Below are 19891 nucleotides of genomic sequence, written 5' to 3'. Positions count from 1 at the left end.
ATCCATTTTGCAAAGTCACAAACACTTTTATTAACAACTAAAGGGCAAAAAAATATAGAGTATAAAAGCCAATCGATTTTTTCTTCTCACTGCACTTTGCTTGTTTTTCTGTTTTATTAATGTTTTATTACTCCTCCTGCTTTTCTTTATATTTCCACAGTATTTTTATTCTTTACATTCCTTTTCTGTATCGTTTTTTGTTTGTTTTTCTTTTATGCCCCTGTACAACCTTATATTTTCTGTTTTACTTTGTTCATTCTTTTGTTCTTTCAAATTTTTTTAAATATCTGGTTGTTTTTCTGCTTTTATTTAGGCTAATTTCGTGTCTTTTAGTCACCACCAGTTTTCTATGTTTTATTCTTGTTTTATTTTCTTGTTCCTTCTACTTTATACTTGTTTTTATTACTATTATTCTTTTTTTCACTTGACATTCTTTCTGTCTACTGTTTACAAAAATGGGATAATTAATGAATTGATGTTTTAATAAAACAAATAAATGTATTAATTCTAGACTTGGCTGTAGGTTACGGCGTGTTATCGGGCGGCACGGTGGCTCGGTGGGTAGCACTGTCGCCTCACAGCAAGAAGGTCCTGGGTTCGAACCCCAGGTGGGGCGGTCCGGGTCCTTTCTGTGTGGAGTTTGCATGTTCTCCCCGTGTCTGCGTGCGTTTACTCCGGGTGCTCCGGTTTCCTCCCACAATCCAAAGACATGCAAGTGAGGTGAACTGGAGATACTAAATTGTCCATGACTGTGTTCGATAGAACCTTGTGTTCCTGTCATGACTGTAACCAAAGTGTAAAACATGACGTTAAAATCCTAATAAACAAACAATATGACTTATTATGCTTTTCTTTATATTTGCACCATCATTTTTTGTTTGTTTTTCTTTTATTCCCATGTACTTCCTTACATTTTCTGTCTTACTTTGTTTATTCTTTTGTCCTTTGTAATGTTTTTATATATATACTATATATCTAATATATCTGGTTGTTTTCCTCCTTTTATTTAGTCTTATTTCATATCCCACATTTTTCTTTGTTTTGTTTTGTTTTCTTCTCTTTTTCTTCTTTTGCCAACCATTTATTTTTCTCTTTTATTTATATTGTTTTTTTTAAGTATTACCGTTGTTATTTTATTTATCTTTCTATCTTGTATTGACAGAAATGGTTTATTAATACCTTTATGTCTTTTTATTATTTTAATTACTTTATAAAACTAGGGGGAATAAAATAAAACTAATAAAATGTATGTATTCTAGCCTTGGCTGTAGGTTACGGCGTGTGTTTAACGTTACCGCACTGAGTTACGCAGGTTGAGTAGAAGCTCGCCGCGCTCATACGCTGTGCACCGGGAGCGATTACGGAGATTGCGCAGTGAGAGTCGTGAATCCGGATTTCGGTTGCGAGGCTGGAATAAAGCAGTTAGCTCGGCTGATGAGATTTGTCTTAGCTCTCCTGCTAGCGTTAGCTGGTTAGCTTTAACGTTAGCTAGCTGGCTAACCGACGCGGTATCATTTGGCCTCCCATTCCAATGGAGCGATAAGGTAAATGTGAGCTTTGTTTTATTTATGCGATGCACGTTGCAAAACACAAACAAAAACGCCGATACAAAAAAAGCGAGTAAATATTAACTCGACTACCTAACGTTAGCATGCTAGGCTATGCTAGCTAGCCGATCGTGCAGCCTTGTGCTATTCACTTAGTGACCAGATGCAGATGCTGTTTGTTTTTAAACGCTATTATTATTTCTATACAAAGCCGACGGTTTATATTGATCCATCTGGCTGATTTATACATTTAATAAGCGACTAATATCTACCACAAAGACACATGAGTAGATATTTAGATTAAAAACAACTCACAGACTGCTAGTGCATTTTACACACGCATTAATTCTTTGCAAATACTGTATTAATGTCTGGATTAAAAGGTATAAACACTGCTTAACTGTTAACTTTACTGTGCACAATTGCACATTATATTGTACATATGACATATTATAGTTTGAGATGGACGTGTACTTAATGTCAGCTTTGTTCTCTTGTCAGTAAATGATTAAAACACACTTCTTTGTGAGGAATAAATGTTGTTGTTTTTTTTATCCTCATGAATCAGAAACAAACGAACAGCAGCAGTGAGGATTCATTTTGTGGAGTAGAAAGTTCCATCATGTCCTTTAACTTTGTAACATAAGCTCATCATAGGTCCTAATTCCTTACCGGTGATTATTATTGACCACATCTGTCCCCTCTGTGCCCATATAAATAGGGCTGGTTTGACTGCCAACATTAAAAGATAGCAATGGACTAATAATCAGAAGGTTTCTGGTTTAATCCCCACCACAGCCAAGCTGCCACTGAGCCCATGAGCAAGGTCTTCAGTCGTTTATTATTTTGATTGTATTTGGTCACAATTGTATGTTGTTTAAGATAAATGGCATAAATGATAATACTATACATTAAAATATAAAATAGGCAAAAAGGTTAGATAAGAGGATGTTAAATGCTGATATTTAGATAGAAATTGTAATATTGTTTTAAAAGATAATAAGAGGTCAGTATTGGTATCGAACAGGAGTTTATGAATCCAATATCAATAGTGTCGGAAATACATTTCTGATTTTTTTGCAAATTCCTTCACATTGCAAGTTTGTCTCATTGGCTTCATTGGCGATTGTTAAATTGGTTTTGGTTTGAATTATGAAGGACAATTTTTTGCGAATTTCTTTTAACTGACACATGTGTAGCATCCCATCAAAATATAAAGACATCATAACATGCTGTATTGAATAAAAAGCTGTATTATAGATGAACAAAAACATGCCAAGCAGAAGCAGTTCAGCTTTCAGAATGTAGGTGTTCTAGCCAGTTGGTAGTGAACGAGCGCTGATCGTAATGAATAAATGATTTCTTCATGAAATCATAAATAAGCTTATTAGAAGTTGAGAAGCAGTTTTATCTTCATTCTGCTTGAGCACGATGCCAAATTTCCGGATTTTAATACCATCAGTGCATAACGAAGTTCAGATCAGAACCACAACATGACGCTGTACACTGAGCTGGTGCGTTTCAGATCACATTCGGGCGGCACGGTGGCTCGGTGGGTACCACTGTCGCCTCACAGCGAGAAGGTCCTGGGTTCGATCTCCAGGTGGGGCGGTCCGGGTCCTTTCTGTGCGGAGTTTGCATGTTCTCCCCGTGTCTGTGTGGGTTTCCTCCGGGTGCTCCGGTTTCCTTCCACAGCCCAAAGACGTGCAAGTGAGGTGAACTGGAGATACAAAATCATCCATGACTGTGTTCGATATATAACCTTGTGTACTGATGAATCTTGTGTGTAATGAGTGTAAGTGTAAAACATGACGTTATAATCCTAACAAACAAACAAACAAACAAACAAACAAATCACATTCTTTCTCTGTAGAGATCTGTAGCTCGTTCACATTAAGAACCAAGTATCAGTGGCTGGAAATTAACCTAAATTAAACAATTAAACATCAATTAATCAACGACTTATTTGCCTTATACTGGTGAATTAATTGATTTCAGTCATTAAATAATGCGTGTTGATTGAATTATATTTTAGTGAAAGTTTACATATATATTTTTTATGGTGAATAATACACTGCAAATAAAAAAAAAACTATCTTTGCCCCTAACGTTGGCAAACGATTTTCAAAAGTCTTTCATGACCAGTGACGTTAGCTTGTGTTTATGTAAAAGGAGGCACTGTAAACTGTTTAACTTGCAATTGCAATAAAATTTGGTCATGAATTGACATTTTATGGTTCACAGTTAAAGTTGTCATGTGTCGTTAATATAAAAATATCATCTGGAAAATTATCATTTTACAAGGTATTGAAGCAGCAATATAATAATCATTTTGTTGTCAATTTAATTCTAAATGCAACAGTGAAAGTGAATTTGTAAAATCTTGTGAGCTGTTAAAATTGGCTTGAAAATAAACAAAATAAGATCTACACTCCCCTTAATTTAGCTCGACTCAAACTTGAATCTGCACAGGAAAACCTGCTTGTATTTGGTGATATACGCCTATTCGTAGCAATGTCGGCTTTTTCCTCGGTGCGGTTTAAATGCACGCTGAATATTTTTGGTATCTGCGCTTTATTACCACCGAAATAACCCACACTGAGTCACAACAATAATAAAATCCGCTGACGTTTTTCTTCCTGTTCCTTGTAAATGTATTTGTGCATTATTTATCTAATGCGTCCCATGCACACATTATCATGCTATGATGTTTTTGCCACATTGCGCAGCCCAACAAGTGAACATTTATGATTATAAAGCTTCCACGCTGTCAGAATACAGAATAGTAACCCGATTTGTGGAGCACTTTTTATTTCTTCTTTAAAGACTTCTGCCACATTATTTGATTTGGGAATTCTAGAAGGGTGTTCAATCATGTCAGGTGTTCAGTAGAGGGAGAAAATGGGTGATAATGAGGTAGAAGGAAATACGCTTGTGGTGATAAATCTTACTGTAGTTTCTCCTGCGAATCGTTTATTCTTTCTCGTTTTTTATTGCTGAATTCCGAAGTCAAAATAGTGATATATTTATATATAAATCATAATGAACTAAAGAAAAAAAAGTCTTGTATTTTTCATCCTCACAGCAGCAAGAGACTCAAGAGACCACACAGTTCCTTTCATAAGGGCCATGGCACAACAGCCCAGCCCTCCTGAGACCTCCTGGTGTTCCGGATCTCCTGGAGTCCATGTGAACACAGAGGAGGACTCCGGATTGGAGGATGGAGATGACGTCTGCAGCCGGGATGGAACCTCTAGCCCAGCCCTGTCCCCACGTCCACATGAAGAGGAAAACGCCACGATCTTTGTGGCTTTTAAGGGGAATCTGGATGATGAGGACTTTCAGAACAAGCTTGACACCGTCTTGAATGGCATGCCACAAATGCTCTTATTGGGTGAGGGCACTCTGAGTGTATTAAGATTAAAAACCTAAATGTTTTAATTTTGAAATTTATACACTATATGGACAAAAGTATTGGGACACCCTTTCTAATTAGTCAATTCATGTGTTTCAGCCACAACAGTCGCTAACATGTGTAATTAATCAATCATATAAAGAACATGCTATGCTTTTAACTTTGCAGCAACAGTTTAGGGAAGGCTCTTTCCTGTTTTAGCATGACTTTGCTCTATAAAGACATAAAGAAAAGCTCCAGTGTCCTGCACAGAGTCTTGACCTCAGCCCCACTCAACAGCTCTGGAATAAACCAGAACATCGACTGAGCATCAGTGTCTGGCCACACACATACAAATGCTGTCATTCCCATACCCAGACATACCTAAGTCTTGTGAGTCTTGTGACAGACGTCACTCATGGTTATGGTCAGGTGTCCAAATACTTTTGGCCATACGGTGTATATAATGGGTTTACCCACGTGATTGCTAGTATTTTTCTTCTGGCTTCGGATGTGTGTGTGTTTTACTTTCCCCATTAATGTGTTTGTTAAAGGTCCTAAGGGGCTGGCACCCCAGAAAGTGGAGCCCTGGAACAGTGTGCGGGTCACATTCAACATTCCCAGAGAAGCTGCCGAACGCCTCCGGCTCCTGGCTCAAAACAACCAGCAGCAGCTCCGGGACCTGGGGATTCTCTCTGTACAGATAGAAGGTGTGATGTTTTTACCAGTCTGCATCACACGCTTCATTCACGCGATTCTGAAATGTATGGATGGATGGATACTTAAATTATAGTACAATAGTATATACGTTATATACAGTACTATAACTCAGTCTATTAAAATTCATTATCCACATACTTCCCCCCCACTTCATATTTCATCTTTAGTCATTTGCAATTCCTGAATGATAAACAGAGCGTTCTTTAACGTAAAGGGAACGTAATGCCCTGTCCCAACTTTTTTTGAAACCTTTTGCCAGCAAGAATGAGACTGATGAGTTATCATGTTGTGCTGTCTGTTTTTAACATTCTAGCTGAATCATTTTCTATGTTTGCAGGTGAAGGACCCATTAATGTCGCAGCTGGACAAAACCGAGGTCCGGGTCAAGAAGTCCGGGTGAACGGACCAGTTGGAGCCCCTGGTCAGATGAGAATGGATGTTAACTTCCCAATGCAACAAGGCCCTGGTAAATACACTCGCTGTCCATGTTATCAGCTCCACTTACCATATAGAAGCACTTTGTAGTTCTACAATTACTGACTGTAGTCCATCTGTTTCTCTGCATGCTTTGTTACCCCCTTTCATGCTGTTCTTCGATGCTCAGGACCCCCACAGGACCACCACAGAGCAGGTATTATTTAGGTGGTGGATCATTCTCGGCACTGCAGTGACACTGACATGGTGCTGGTGTGTTAGTGTGTGTTGTGCTGGTATGAGTGGAGTTTTTAAACACCGTGTTTACTCACTGTCCACTCTATCAGACACTCCTACCTAGTCGGTCCACCTTGTAGATGTAAAGTCAGAGACGATCGCTCATCTATCGCTGCTGTTTGAGTCGCTCATCTTCTAGACCTTCATCAGTGGGCACAGGACGCTGCCCACGGGGCACTGTCGGCTGGATGTTTTTTGGTCGGTGGACGATTCTCAGTCCAGCAGGGACAGTGAGGTATTTAAAAACTCCAGCAGCGCTGCTGTGTCTGATCCACTCATACCAGCACCATGTCAGTGTCACTGCAGTGCTGAGAATGATCCACCACCTAAATAATACCTGCTCTGTGGTGGTCCTGTGGGGGTCCTGACCATTGAAGAACAGCATGAAAGGGGGTAACAAAGCATGCAGAGAAACAGATGGACCACAGTCAGTAATTGTAGAACTACAAAGTGCTTAAAATGGACAGTGAGTGTAGAAACAAGGAGGTGGTTTTAATGTTATGGCTGATCGGTGCAAGTGCCCCTAAAATTGTTTTTGATTAAAGTGAGACTATAACTATAAAAGTAAATGCTCAGCGACTGAACACATGCAGTTTGGGGAATGTGTGTTAGCCTGCAACTTAATCAGGCTGGGTTCTGCAGCGGCAAAGGAGGTTACAATTTGGGAGTTGGATATGACTAGACTGAGAGAGGAAAAAAGGAAGACGGATACTAAGGACCTGCCCTCTTTGAGTTGATGGGATTACAATGATATTTCTTAAATTAATGAGTTAATTGCACTAAATAAGTGTTTAAGGATGCTCTTCGTGGGTGGAGGTTTCTCCATGTTGCTGCAGATGTGACCCCTGATGGCTGGTCTTAGTGCTCGTCTGTCCATACGCATACATGGTGTGACAAAAAGCGACTGCACCAGTGTCTGAGAGGGTCTGTGGTTCTCCACGGTCAGGGCAGAAGTGACAGAGGGGTTCAATCCTTTCATTCACTTGATGTTTTTAATGTTCATTTAGCTGGAATGCGGATGAACAATCCATCCATGGTGCCTCCTGGAGCGGGCGTGGCTGCACAGGGTATGGTGCCAGGCAGCAGTGGACAGATGCACCCGAGAGTTCCAAGGCCGCCCGCTCAGACAGGTTAGATCGGTCATTTCAGCTCCACACTCGGTGGGAACCAGGTCAAGCGCAGGTCCTCAGTGTGGTGCTTTCTTCTCTTTTCAGATTCAATGGATCCCATGCTGGCGTTACAGCAGCAACTTCAACACCAACAGGCATCACATGGTCCTACCACCTCCATGGGCCCACAAGGACATCACATGCAGGGCATGCAAGCGAACCGACAACTCAATCCAGCAGCCTTGCAGCAACTGCAGCAGCAGCAGCAACAGCAGCAGCACCAACAACAGGCTCAGTTAGCGCAGTTAGGAGGTGGTCCTCGGGGCCCCTTCAACCCTAACCAGATGCCTGTTCCTGCTGGCTGGAACCAGTTGCAATCCGGTGTTCTTCAGCCTGGTCAGGGTCCGAATTGGAGAAAAGCTCCTCCACAGGTGCAGGTGCAAATGGGACCGCGTCCTCCGTCTTTAGCGTCTGTCCAGACACCGAACCACCCCCCACCTCCCTATCCTTTCGGCAGCCAGCAGGCCGGTCAGGTTTTTAACACCATGGCTCAGCAACAGGCCGCAGGAGGAAATCAGTTCGCTGCCCCTCAGCCTAAAGGACCCCAGGGAGTGGCCGGAGTGGTCGGTCCCAGAGCACCTCCTCCCTTACCGTCTGTTTCCGCCTCGCAGAGCAGCCTGGCTGCCAAGTCTCCTGGATCCTCGTCGTCCCCGTTTCAGCAGGGTTCACCTGGCACACCGCCCATGATGGGACAGGGCCAAGGTCAGCTCGGTCCACGTCCTACGACTCCCCAAGGGTTCCCACAGGGAGTCGGATCTCCAGGCAGGGCCGTGTTAGGGCAGCAGGGTAATGTTCAGCCAGGCTTCATGGGCATGCCTCAGCACGGGCAGGTCTCCCAAGGTGGGATGGCAGGCGTGCCGAAACGAATGCCGATCGGTTTCCCGAACGTTCCCGTAGGTCAGAACTTTGCGCAAGGTCAAGCCGCAGCGAGCGGAGCGGGAACCCCGACCGGTGCCCAACCTTCAGTTTCGGCACCAAATCACTTGCAGCACAATGCTCTTCAGCCTGGTGGGATCGGCCATCACGGTGGAATGGCTCCACAGCCGCCGGCCACGTCAGTTGGTGGTGGAGTTGGAATGGGACAACCTCAGACGGGCTTACAGAGCCAAATGATGGGCATGCAAGCTCAGCTTCAAAATCAGGCAACACCCCTGTCTCAGGCTCAAATGATTCAAGGCCAGGCGGGAGGTCAGACTGTCCTGACTCGGCCCATGAATCAAGGACCGAGAGGGATGACCCCTCCTAAACAGATGATGCCTTCACAGGGGCAAGGTATGGCACCAAACCAGGCACAGCTCGCTGGGGCACAGGGGCACCAGGCTCTACTGATGCAGCAGCAACAACAACAGCAGCAGCAACAACAACAACAGCAGTCGCAGCAACAGCACCAACACCAGCAGCAACAGGCTCCCCAGCAACAAAATGTCATGATGGAACAGATGGTAGCCAATCAAATGCAAGGTAACAAGCAGGCCTTTGGAGCCAAAGGGCAGCCGGGAGTCATGCCAGGTCAGATGATGCGCGGTCCACCTTCAAATCTGCAGGCCAACATGGTGCAGTTTCAGTCGCAGCAACAGATGACTCCGCAGCAACAGCAGCAAATGGCTCAGCTGCAGCAACAGCAGCAATTACAGCAACAGCAGCTGCAGCAGCAGCAGCTTCAATTGCAACATCAGCAGCCGCAATTACAACAGCAACAGCTGCAGCAGCAGCAGCAACAACAAATGGCACAGCAGCCCCAGCAGATCCCAATAAATGGAAACCCTAACCAACAGATGGGCATGCACGGTCCTCACATGCGGCTTCCGGGGCATCATTTGGTTCAGCATCTCCAACAACAGCAGCTTCAGCAGAAACAACAGCAGCAGCAGCAGCATCAACAGCAGCAACAGCACATGATACATCAGCTACAGCAGCAGCAGCTGCAACAGCAGCAACAACTACAACAGCAGCAGCAACAACTACAACAGCAGCAGCAGCAGGCTGGCCAACAACACCCGCATCAGCTAGGAGACGCCAGTGGAAGCACAGGGGACATAAACCAACAACAGTTGCTTCCAGACATGCAAATGCAACAGCAGCAGCAGGGAATGATGGGAAATCCTCAACACATGCAGGTCGGGAATGGGCATTTCCCCGGTCACGGCATGCCTTTCAATCCTCAGTTCAGCGGCCAGATGCCAATGGCCGGACCCTGTGGACAAGCGGGCGGGTTTCCCGTAAACAAGGACGTCACTCTGACCAGCCCCTTATTGGTTAATCTTCTCCAGAGTGACATTTCCGCCAACCAGTTTGGGCCGGGCGCAAAACAGGGAGCCGGTGGAGTCGGGGCTAATCAAGCCAAGCCGAAAAAGAAGAAACCACCCCGTAAGAAGAAGCCCAAAGCAGGTGAAGGGCAGCAGACTGAGGGACTTGGGTAAGCGTAGTCTATTTTGGCATAGTTGTGTAAGTTTTTAATGGATTCACAATCATTGAGCGTGAAGAACTGTTGTCCGTGTTTTGTAGGGCTCTGGAATCAGGTCCACAAGTACCAGAGGATGCAGAGATGCAGGGTCCAGGTAGTGATCAAGGAGCTGGCATGGATTCCGCCAACCCAAAGCTGCCTGAATTTACAAACCGGCCAGGTAAGTCACCTTTTTATGGAGATTTAGTGGTGAAAAGAACTAGTTATGTCTCCAGACTCTTTTAACTAGCCTGTTTATCCTCATGTGTGTGACCATGCCTGTTTTTCTTGAAGGGTTTACAAACCAGTCTGGAGAACAAAGGGTGTTGCAGCAAATGCCAAGTCAGTTTATAACCCAACAGCAGCAGCAACAGCAGATGCAACAATTGCAGCAGCAACAAATGCAGCAGCAACAGTTGCAACAACAGCAGCAGCAGCAGTTGCAGCAGCAGCAACAACAACAACAACAAATGCAGCCCCAGCCTCAGCAAGACCAACAGCAGCAGCAGCAAATGCAGAAGCAACAGATGCACATGCAGATTTCTGTAACTCAAGTCGGAGCACCACAAGCACTGCAGCAAGGACAGCATCAGGCCCATCCGCATCACCTGCAGCTGCAACAGCCGCAGCAACCACTAACGCCGCAGCAGCAGCAGCAGCAGCAACAAATGATAATGATGCTCAAGATGCAGCATGAACAGAAGAATCGGCTGCAGCTGCAGCAAGCAGGCCAAAGGACTCTCGGGAATCCCGGTGATCCCTCACAAAGGATGCCCGTGTCCCAACCGGGAAACATGCCAGTCATGATTAGCCTGCAAGGACACGGTGGCGTCCCACCTTCTCCAGAAAAGGCCAGGGCAATGCAGATGGTGAACCCACAGTTGGCTGGCGCAGTACGAAGAATGCCTCCTCCAGACAGTGGCCAAGGGAACCAAGGAATTGCACCAGAAGAAGCACCAGGGGCTCAAAACCTGCAGGACCGGCCATCAGTCGAAGTGGCACCTCCGTCAGGCAATGGCAACCAACAAAATGTTGTCAGTCAAGGTCCCAGTACACATCTGTTAAAGACTGTGCCTTCAGCGGTGCCCCAGCAGCCAGGAGCAAGTCCTCAGCAACAATCCCAGCCAGCCTCAATGCCCGGTTCACACAATCTTCACTTTCCTGGAGCTCCTTCAACCTCGCAGAGTTCCCGTCCCAAGACGCCAAACCGCGCCAGTCCTCGACCGTATCACCATCCGCTAACCCCGACCAACCGTCCACCCAGCACCGAGCCTTCGGAGATCAATCTCTCTCCTGAGAGATTGAATGCGTCGATTGCTGGCCTCTTCCCCCCTAAAATTAACATCCCCCTGCCACCCCGTCAGCCTAATTTAAATCGAGGTTTCGATCAACAGGGTCTAAACCCAACCACCCTCAAAGCCATCGGACAGGCGCCTCCCAGCCTGGCATCTCTCACTAACAGTAATACCACTAGCGGAAATAACGTCCAACAGGGATTCACACAAGCGGGCAACGCAACAAATATGGGCGCAAAACAAGAGAAGCAGGCAGCCGGAGCGCAAACTAAGCGCGCCAGTCCCAGTAACAGTCGGCGCTCTAGTCCTGCCTCGAATAGAAAAGCAGCCACTCCGAGCCCAGGAAGGCAGAAAGGGGCAAAGAACCCCATGACCTCTCCGCAGAATCAACAACAATTGACCGGTTTACAAACTGCCATGACCAGTTCTTCCTCGGTCCTCCCAGGTCCCGGCGCCGCTATACCTTCTGTAGGGACGCTAGATTCCCAGCTAAATCCTACGCAGACCCCCAGTATTAACTCCGACACGACGAGGGATGGACGGGGTCATGTGGCGCAGCTCGAACAGCGTCAAGCAATCCAAGCAGCCGCGCTCAAGATGGCGAGTCAACGGGTGCCGTCTCAGGAGCTCAAAGGTCAAGAGTCTAATGTTCCACCCGAGCGACCATCAGAGAAGACGCATCAGCACCAGAAGCCACAGCAAGAACGCGGTGCTGCCATCTTGCCAGCTTTCAGAGACACCCCAACATCCCTCAATCAGTTGTTGGATAACGCAGGTACTTCTTCTCTGTCTGTAAAACCATCCAAGCCGGCTCCACCAGGAGGAGGGGATCTGGTTCAGAAAGAAAGCTCTCGAGTTCTAGCAGAGCAGGAAACCCAGCGTAATCCAAGCGCCCAACAGAACGCCAGTGATCCGGCACAAAAAACAACCCTTGGTTCATTCACAAGCTCGAATGTGATCAAGAGTAGCAGTCCAAGCATTCAGTCACCCTCTGTTGTATCGAGTGTAGGCTCAAGCTCAGCTTTGCATCCCAGCCCGGCTGTAAGTGCCAGCAAACATTCTAACCCCTCCATCAGCCCAAATCCCAGCGCTAAACTCCTCACGAGTGTGTCGCAGACGGTGCTGCACAGGCCCACCTCATCGGGCCCTACCGCACCGAACCAGATAACCGTTTTTGTGACCTCCAATCCCATTAGTTCCGCCGCCAACACTGCAGCCGCGGTGACTCCGGGCATCGTCTCTACCGTGCTCGCCGTGCCCAGCAGGAACATCAGACCCCCAGACATGCGCCAGTCTGCTCCGAATCAAACTCGCCCTCCGCAAATTATCACCACGCCCGTCTTCATCAACCCGATCTTCCAAGTCCCGTCTTCCTCGGTACCCTCGAGCACCAACGTGGTGCCCGTCACTATGGTCTCGGCCAATATTCAACTCGGTCCTGCTCCGGTTTCCGGAGTGACCTCTACTCTGGCGTCTGCTTCTATGATGACGCATTCCCCTGCTGTTAGCATAGCCGCCGGTCAGCCCGGTCGTGCCGTGATCGGACAGATTCAGATGCAAGTGCCCGTGAGTCAGGCTCATTCCGTAAGCGCAGTGCCCCCTCCTCTGCAAGAGAATGCCCCTTCAAAAGCGAGTCCGGTCGGACAATTGTCTTTTCAAGCTAACCTGGCTACCGGTACGTCCTCGTCGGTCCAGAAGACCCTCGCTTCTCTGCCTGCCTGCTCTAGCCCGTCCGTTACCCGCAGGAGTCCCCTCTCGCCAACGACCACCACCACCACCAAGAGCAGTCCAGTCCAGAATGTTCTGATCAAGAATGTTCTTATACCCGCCCATCAAATTCCACAGCATGTCAGGCCCCAGACAGGAAAGCCTGTAGACACTACAACAACACATTCCAGCCCACAGCCCCCTCCCACGACCGTCTCATCAGCACAAACCGTACCGCACACGTTAGCGCCAGCGCCCACGGTTATGTCCCCCGGACTTGTACAGACACTCCCAATTTCCTCTTCCGTGGTCACCCCCAGCCCCGTCACGGTAACTCTTGCCAGTCCTGCTACCAGTTCCCCATCTACCACATCGCTTCCTCCTCCTGCTTCCGTCCCGGGAGCCCCTGCTCCTCCCGCTTCCCTTTCAACAGCGTCGTCTTCATCGCTTCCCAGTGTGCAACAGCAGCCTGTTACAGTAATGGAGAAGAACTTGCCTAAGCCACAGGGAGCTGGAGAACCTGCTGCGGTTGCACCAAGTCTTCAAGGTATTTCCTTGTTTCACAGATGTAAAGCTCATATTTCTAGCCTATAACTTAGTTAGTTGGTAAAGCTTTCTTCACACGGTGTGCACTGTAGTTTGTGCTTGTCAAAGTCTGACACTGGTGCTCTGTATCAGTAACAGACTCTTAGTTAAGAGGTTAGAATACACCTAGAGTGGCACAGAAGGTAGTGTGCGGTCATGCCAACCTGGGCTCAATTCTTGCCCCTGGTGAGTGTCTCATGGTAGTTCGCCATGTTTCTCCTGTGTCTGGACAGAGTCTGGCTGTTAGAATGCCTTTGCAACAAATCTGCCATCGTTTAGAAGCTGCTGGAGCGTAAATGACACAGTCAAGCAAGCTTTAAATAACGTAAATAGATGTAGAGGAAGGAAGTCACTGCTTCTGCTTTTTTACAATCCATGTAATTAGCAAAGAATATCAGTCAAGCTTTACAGTACTGACATTAAAGCAGGGGCTTCTTTTTTAGGTTTGTAAATCTTGCTTGACTGTGGACAGGGTCACTTATGTTCCAACAGCTTCTCCTGTTTTTGTGGTTCTTAAATTTTCCCTCTGTATTTATCCCCTTTATCTCCCAAGCCAGTCATTTTTAATTCAACACTGTGAATCCGCTGTCACTTGCACAACCCTTATCTGACCAAGGAGAACCGGTGTCCTTTCTAGAGCTTCTCCGGCACAGGTTGTAGTCAAAATTGGCATCTCTTCTGGCGAAATTGCTTTTTTACGCCATCCTTCAGCAAATTTCTTAAAAGCTTTAGTATGCACAAAGGAACACGCTCTGTGTACGCTCTCTCGCTGTAGCTGTATTTCTCCGCCACTTGTGTCGGCATCTCAACCAGACCGTAGGAATCGCTGTGATTTCTCAGCAAACCCCTACTGGATTTTCCTCTCTCCGAAAAACTATTGTTTTGTTAAGCAACCGACCGAGCCGACAGAATCGCCCAGACTCGAACCCATGTTTCTGCAGTGGTAGGCTAGACAAGTCTGAACAGCAAGAAATGTCGTAGGCGTTGGGTAAGACCTGTGTCATCTACGTTCCATGAAAGAATCCTCTGAACAACATTAATTGTTATTATTTTCTTACTGGGTAACTTATACTCTTCTGTCAATACAGCTCAGCCTGAAGTTGCACAAGAAGATCAGCGTTTGTCTGAGCAAACTGGTAACCACCTTGTATTTTGATATACCAGCGATATTTCACTTGTTTATTGTGACAAATCGTCATGATTTGTAGCCTGGGACAGTTGTAGCCTAGCGGTTAAGGTACTGAACTAGTAATCGAAAGGTCGCTGGTTCAAACCCCACCTCTGCCAGGATTTCACTGTTGGACCCTTGAGCAAGGCCCTTAACCCTCAGTTGCTTAGACAGTCACTTTGGATGAAAATGTAAGCGTAAATGATGTTTATGGTATATTAAAATGCTTCTACATTACAGGGTTACTCGTGACCGTAAACACGGTAAATAAATCGTGAATCGTTACCATGATGATGATGCTTTATATATTTATTCTTAATTGCATTTTCCCTCCAATTCTCCTGCTCCTCCTGCGAAGGTATTTCACCTGTACCGCTGCACCCCTCCACTCCTGACACTGGGGGGGGCGTAACGAACACACCCTGTTTTTGACACGTGCAGCACCGACCGCTTTTTTTCACCTGCACGCACCGATCCCCATTATTCCCAGTCTCATAAGTCATCAGAGGTTGTAGTTCCAGCAGTCATGAAGAATCCCAGTTGTCCTAATAGGCCTCCGACCTGCCAGGAGCAGAACTACGATTCCAATTGTCTAAGCAACTGAGGGTTAAGGGCCCTGCTCAAGGGCCCAACAGTGGCAACTGAAATCTCACACCTTTCCTGGCAGGAATTTTCAATCCAAGGGGAAGAAGTCAGAAGAGTTAGTTATACACAGCATTAAAGTACCGCATCCATGTCATCACCTTAAAGTAAAGTACTTATGTGATAATGTGAGGAAGTAACGTGTGTTCTGTATGTTTTGTTGTTTTTTAAGGAGACGCAGCTCCCTCGGTGGCAGAGCAGGGGTAAGACAAAAATATCAAATCGATAAAACGAGTTCAAATCAAAGCTTACTACACATTCATTCATGTACATATCATTTTTTTCTCCCTTTTTCTCTGGCAGTAACAAAAATAACCAATGTAGCGTCGTGTTCTGTGTCTTCTGTAGCCTGTTTTGTATATTTATTGTTTTTCTAAATCCAATGAACGTAGATCTGATCTGATTTAAAGGGATTAACTAACATTGTGACACCAATCATTAAAATCATTCTTGATCAAATCACGACTCAAATTCGGGGCTTTTTTTTGGGGTGGGGGGAGATAAACAAAACCTTGTTCAACAACAAAGCAGTTTACCGCTGTTTTTCCACTTCTATGACAGATGGGCAAAGAAAAGAAAGACGTCCGTCAACTTAGTCCCAAGGTATGTATATACCAGACGTGAGGATCCCCTGCACGGGAGCGTGTAGGGGCGGCGTGCTTGATTTAGTGTCTATGCTGGTGAAGAGGACGGACGTTAATCTGTGGTAGATGAGGAAAAACAGCAATTCCTGAGTTGTAGTTCTAGTAGGATTAGTAGTGATGAGATAAATGCTGGCTGTGAGACGTGATGTAAAGTCTGTGAGCTTTTACCAATTATAATGAAGAAAATAATAACATCTGCTTTTGATTTACAGCCATTGTGTGATTATTATTTATTTTAGGGATACCAGGGCCACCACTGAAAAGGCGAAAGGCCCCAGCCGCAGGAGCTCGCGGGCCGAGAAGGACGTCGAGGAGGAAGTGCCCGACAGTGGGCAGAGGAAACGGACAGCCAGGCCAGGGTCTGCTGCCGCCTCTAACCAAGGGAAAGCCGCAGGTGAGGGTCGCACAGTTCAGGGGTGTCCAAACTTTTCTTGTTAGGATCCAGATGGAGTAAAAAAATGCAAACAGAGTCTTTAGTAATAAAACAAATAAAAATATAATAGCGCTATATTGATTACTAACAATCTTCCTTCCACTTCCTTTTTATTTTAGTGATTATTGATATCTACTACAATTTTGCCAATTTCACTCACCAGTTTATAATCCTTTATAAATTATACTTCTTTAAATTAAACATACCCACTTCCCTCTAAAATATTCATTTTCTCAGCGTGCCTAAAATCTTCTGCATTTGCTAGTTTATCTAGTTTTCATTTTTTTCAAAGTTGCTGCGTTTATCCAAAAACTGGGGAACGTTAACGTAGGTGTAACGTTAATGTTTTGAGTTGGGGGAAAGAAGACGGAGAGCGTTTCATTTGTTTTATGTGCCGCTCAGGTGGCACACCAGAGCTGGGATTTCAAATACATCACATCGAATTTTAGCTCTGCCAGTTTAGCTGGGTCGGGCGGCCACATGAACAATTATGACCTCCGCTGGCTGATTGATGGAATAATCTTGATCAGGCTGTGGATCTAAGTGCACAAGGCTGGTCCGCATATGAACTTGCCTTGTGTAGATGAAAAGAGGCAGTCGGTACTGCTTACATGTCAGATGGGGCGTGTGTCAGTTGCGAAGCTCCTCAGTCTGCAGTGGAGGGTTGTATCGGTTGTACCAGGGTAATTGGATATGACTAAATTAGGGGAGAAAATGTGAGAGTGACACCCAGAGTTCAGTTTTTTAAAACCTGCTTAATAGCAGGTCTTACAACTTTAATTCTATTTCTAAAATACCTCACGAAAATGGTAACAGGCCACACGGGTCGTAGACCCCCCCCCAAAAAAACTGCTCACATTCTTGGAAGCACTTGTACTTAATGCCATATAAGGACAAAACAATTAAAACTCTACCCCTCATTGTTACACAATCACTCTAACCACCATAACCACAAGTAAAGAAAGCAAATCGACCCACCACTTTGACGCTTAAAGACTGAATCTATTAGTTAGCCATGATAATAGCCTGGCAGCTGACATGGTGTTAAGAATTAAACAACAACAACACAGGTCATAGTTTGGACACCCTTGGTTTACTTCGTGTAGGTTGTTGACTACAACTAGAGTGTTATACATGACACTTTTCTCTATTTTCTTTCTGTTTTTAAGATTCGAACACTGGAGCGAGTCCCACACAGGCGAAGAGAAGGAAGTCAAAGTGATCATGAAGCTTAACGTACCTGTGAACTGTACATTACGGTTTTCCTCCTCTTATATCTACTGTCTCTCTGTCTCTCTATCTGTGTGTGTGTGTGTGTGTGTGTGTGTGTGTGTGTGTGTGTGTGTGTGTGTGTGTGTGTGTGTGTGCCATGTACAGAAACGATGGTAAAAATGATGTTTTTGTTGCCGATATTAAGTGATATTTTATTTGGAATCGTGAGTATGAGGGCGCGTCCCGTGTGAGTTGTTTTGTAATTCTATGCTGGATTAATCATGAAGACGGATGATGAATTTTTTCATGTGGATTGTATAATAATGTTGCAGAAATGAATTAAATTTTCTACTCGTGTCTCTTCTTGTAACTGACCGTGCACTTCTCACCTCCCTCTTACTTGAGTAAATTTTGTCCAAGTATGACTTTGTGAATCCGTTTCTTTCTTCTTTTCTTGTTTTTGGCAGCTAAATAAATTCTGTAGAAAGCATCTCACTCCTGAACAGCAGCTCCGAATCTCAATAATGAACGTAAAATGTAAAATAAAAGCTTGGTTTTAACATGATGGTTCTTGTCAAATAAGTTGATAAAATATTAATAAATAATATTATGCAGGATATTCAACATTTTTACTCATTATATTTTAGTGCATATATAAACTGGGAATGTACACAGCAGGACTGTAATCACAACATATTTCAGGATCCGTCAGTGTTCCCAGTACTAAGGGGCTCCGTATCCCAGTGTTTATTTATGGAAACGTTTTAGAATAGCAGGACCCCCCATCCCTCCAGATCAGGTTCCCTCTAGTGTTGAATTTATGCCTATTTTCACGGCACAGTTTTAATGAAATATATACATACTTGTTGCAAAGTTGCTGTTGGCATTTATCACTTTAAAAAGCTCTCATACAACACATTTACATTTTTGCAGCACTATGGTTTAAGTTTCACCCACTTCCCCCCCCCCCCCCCCCCCCCCCAAAAAAAAAGCTTGTATTTAATTCCCAAACGAGGGCGGCACGGTGGCTAAGTGGGTAGCACTGTCGCCTCACAGCAAGAAGGTCCTGGGTTCTCGATCCCCAGGTGGGGAGGTCTGGGTCCTTTCTGTGTGGAGTTTGCATGTTCTCCCTGTGTCCACGTGGGTTTCCTCCGGGTGCTCCGGTTTCCTCCCACAGTCCAAAGACATGCAAGTGAGGTCAATTGGGGACACTAAATTGTCCAAGACTGTGTTTGATATAACCTTGAGAAGTGATGAATCTTGTGTAATGAGTAACTAACGTTCCTGTCATGAATGTAACCAAAAGTGTAAAACATGACGTTAAAATCTTAATAAACAAACAAACAAACAATTCCCAAATGTTCTGAGGCTTTCTCGATACATTCTCCATCGTTTGAGTTATTGTGGCTTCATGCTCAGACCTGCCGTCTCATATTCTAAAGTTAAAGGTTAGTTTCTCGGCTGATGAGGTACACTCATCTTACCTTTCAGCCCCATTTTATGATGCTCCCACCTCCATACATCACAGTGAGCTACACACATGCAATCTGTCTTTTTCTAAACAAACAAATCTGACTTACTCCTTAAAAAAAAATCTGTTTACATTTTTTCTGGCTACAGTACAACGTTCCAAAATCTTCCAATTTGTGTGAATGCTTGTGTGCAGATTTTAGATGCTCAGAATTGTTGTGTTTGGAGCTGGGCAGGAGGTGAAGGATTGGTGATACAGCCCCTGAAGCAACACTTAAATAAATGTAAACTGTATATTATAATAAATAAGAATTTGTGCATATTATCATAACAATAAAAGTGAACAATACCAGATGTAATAACTACAAGCTTCACTTCAGGTCTGAGAATTCAGATCACTGATTGACTCGTGTAAACAGATTTATTAGATAAGATTAGATTAGATTAGATTAGATTAGATTAGATTAGATTATAAAAGTGCAAGTAAACATAATCAAACATTCGTTTTGTTTTAGCAATAATCTGATTGTGTAACTCGTAAACCCATTCAGTCAGTAAATGAATTTAGCATGTCTAACTGCTGGAGCTAAAGTGAAAACTAAACATGAATAAATTTACATTTTAAGTGTTGTGTCTACATATATGGAAAAAAGTGGGTTGTATTTTTGGTTCTTACAATAATTATCAATATAAATGACAATTATATTACAAGTATTTAGATTTTATCGTTGTTTTGGGCGCATTTTTCAAC

General features: G+C 44.7%; 1 protein-coding gene across 2 annotated transcripts; it reads left to right on the top strand.

The window, feature by feature from the left end:
- The first annotated feature begins 1309 nt into the window (after positions 1-1309).
- Positions 1310-18160, top strand: ncoa6 (nuclear receptor coactivator 6). 2 transcript variants are annotated; one of them, XM_063014887.1, is made up of 13 exons: positions 1310-1544; positions 4633-4941; positions 5496-5651; positions 5999-6127; positions 7380-7502; positions 7587-9957; positions 10047-10165; positions 10279-13533; positions 14660-14707; positions 15554-15584; positions 15943-15984; positions 16265-16419; positions 17628-18160. In XM_063014887.1, the coding sequence occupies exons 2-13, from the start codon at positions 4677-4679 to the stop codon at positions 17678-17680; spliced, it is 6747 nt and encodes a 2248-aa protein (XP_062870957.1). In that variant the 5' UTR covers positions 1310-1544; positions 4633-4676; the 3' UTR covers positions 17681-18160. The 2 variants fall into 2 exon arrangements, with proteins under 2 accessions (XP_062870957.1, XP_062870958.1); XM_063014888.1 differs by lacking the exon at positions 14660-14707.
- Positions 18161-19891: the final 1731 nt, after the last annotated feature.

This window comes from Trichomycterus rosablanca, chromosome 19 (genome assembly GCF_030014385.1).
Source record: "Trichomycterus rosablanca isolate fTriRos1 chromosome 19, fTriRos1.hap1, whole genome shotgun sequence".
In the NCBI taxonomy this organism is placed as follows: Eukaryota; Metazoa; Chordata; class Actinopteri; order Siluriformes; family Trichomycteridae; genus Trichomycterus; species Trichomycterus rosablanca.
This window is presented reverse-complemented; position numbering and strand designations above follow the sequence as displayed.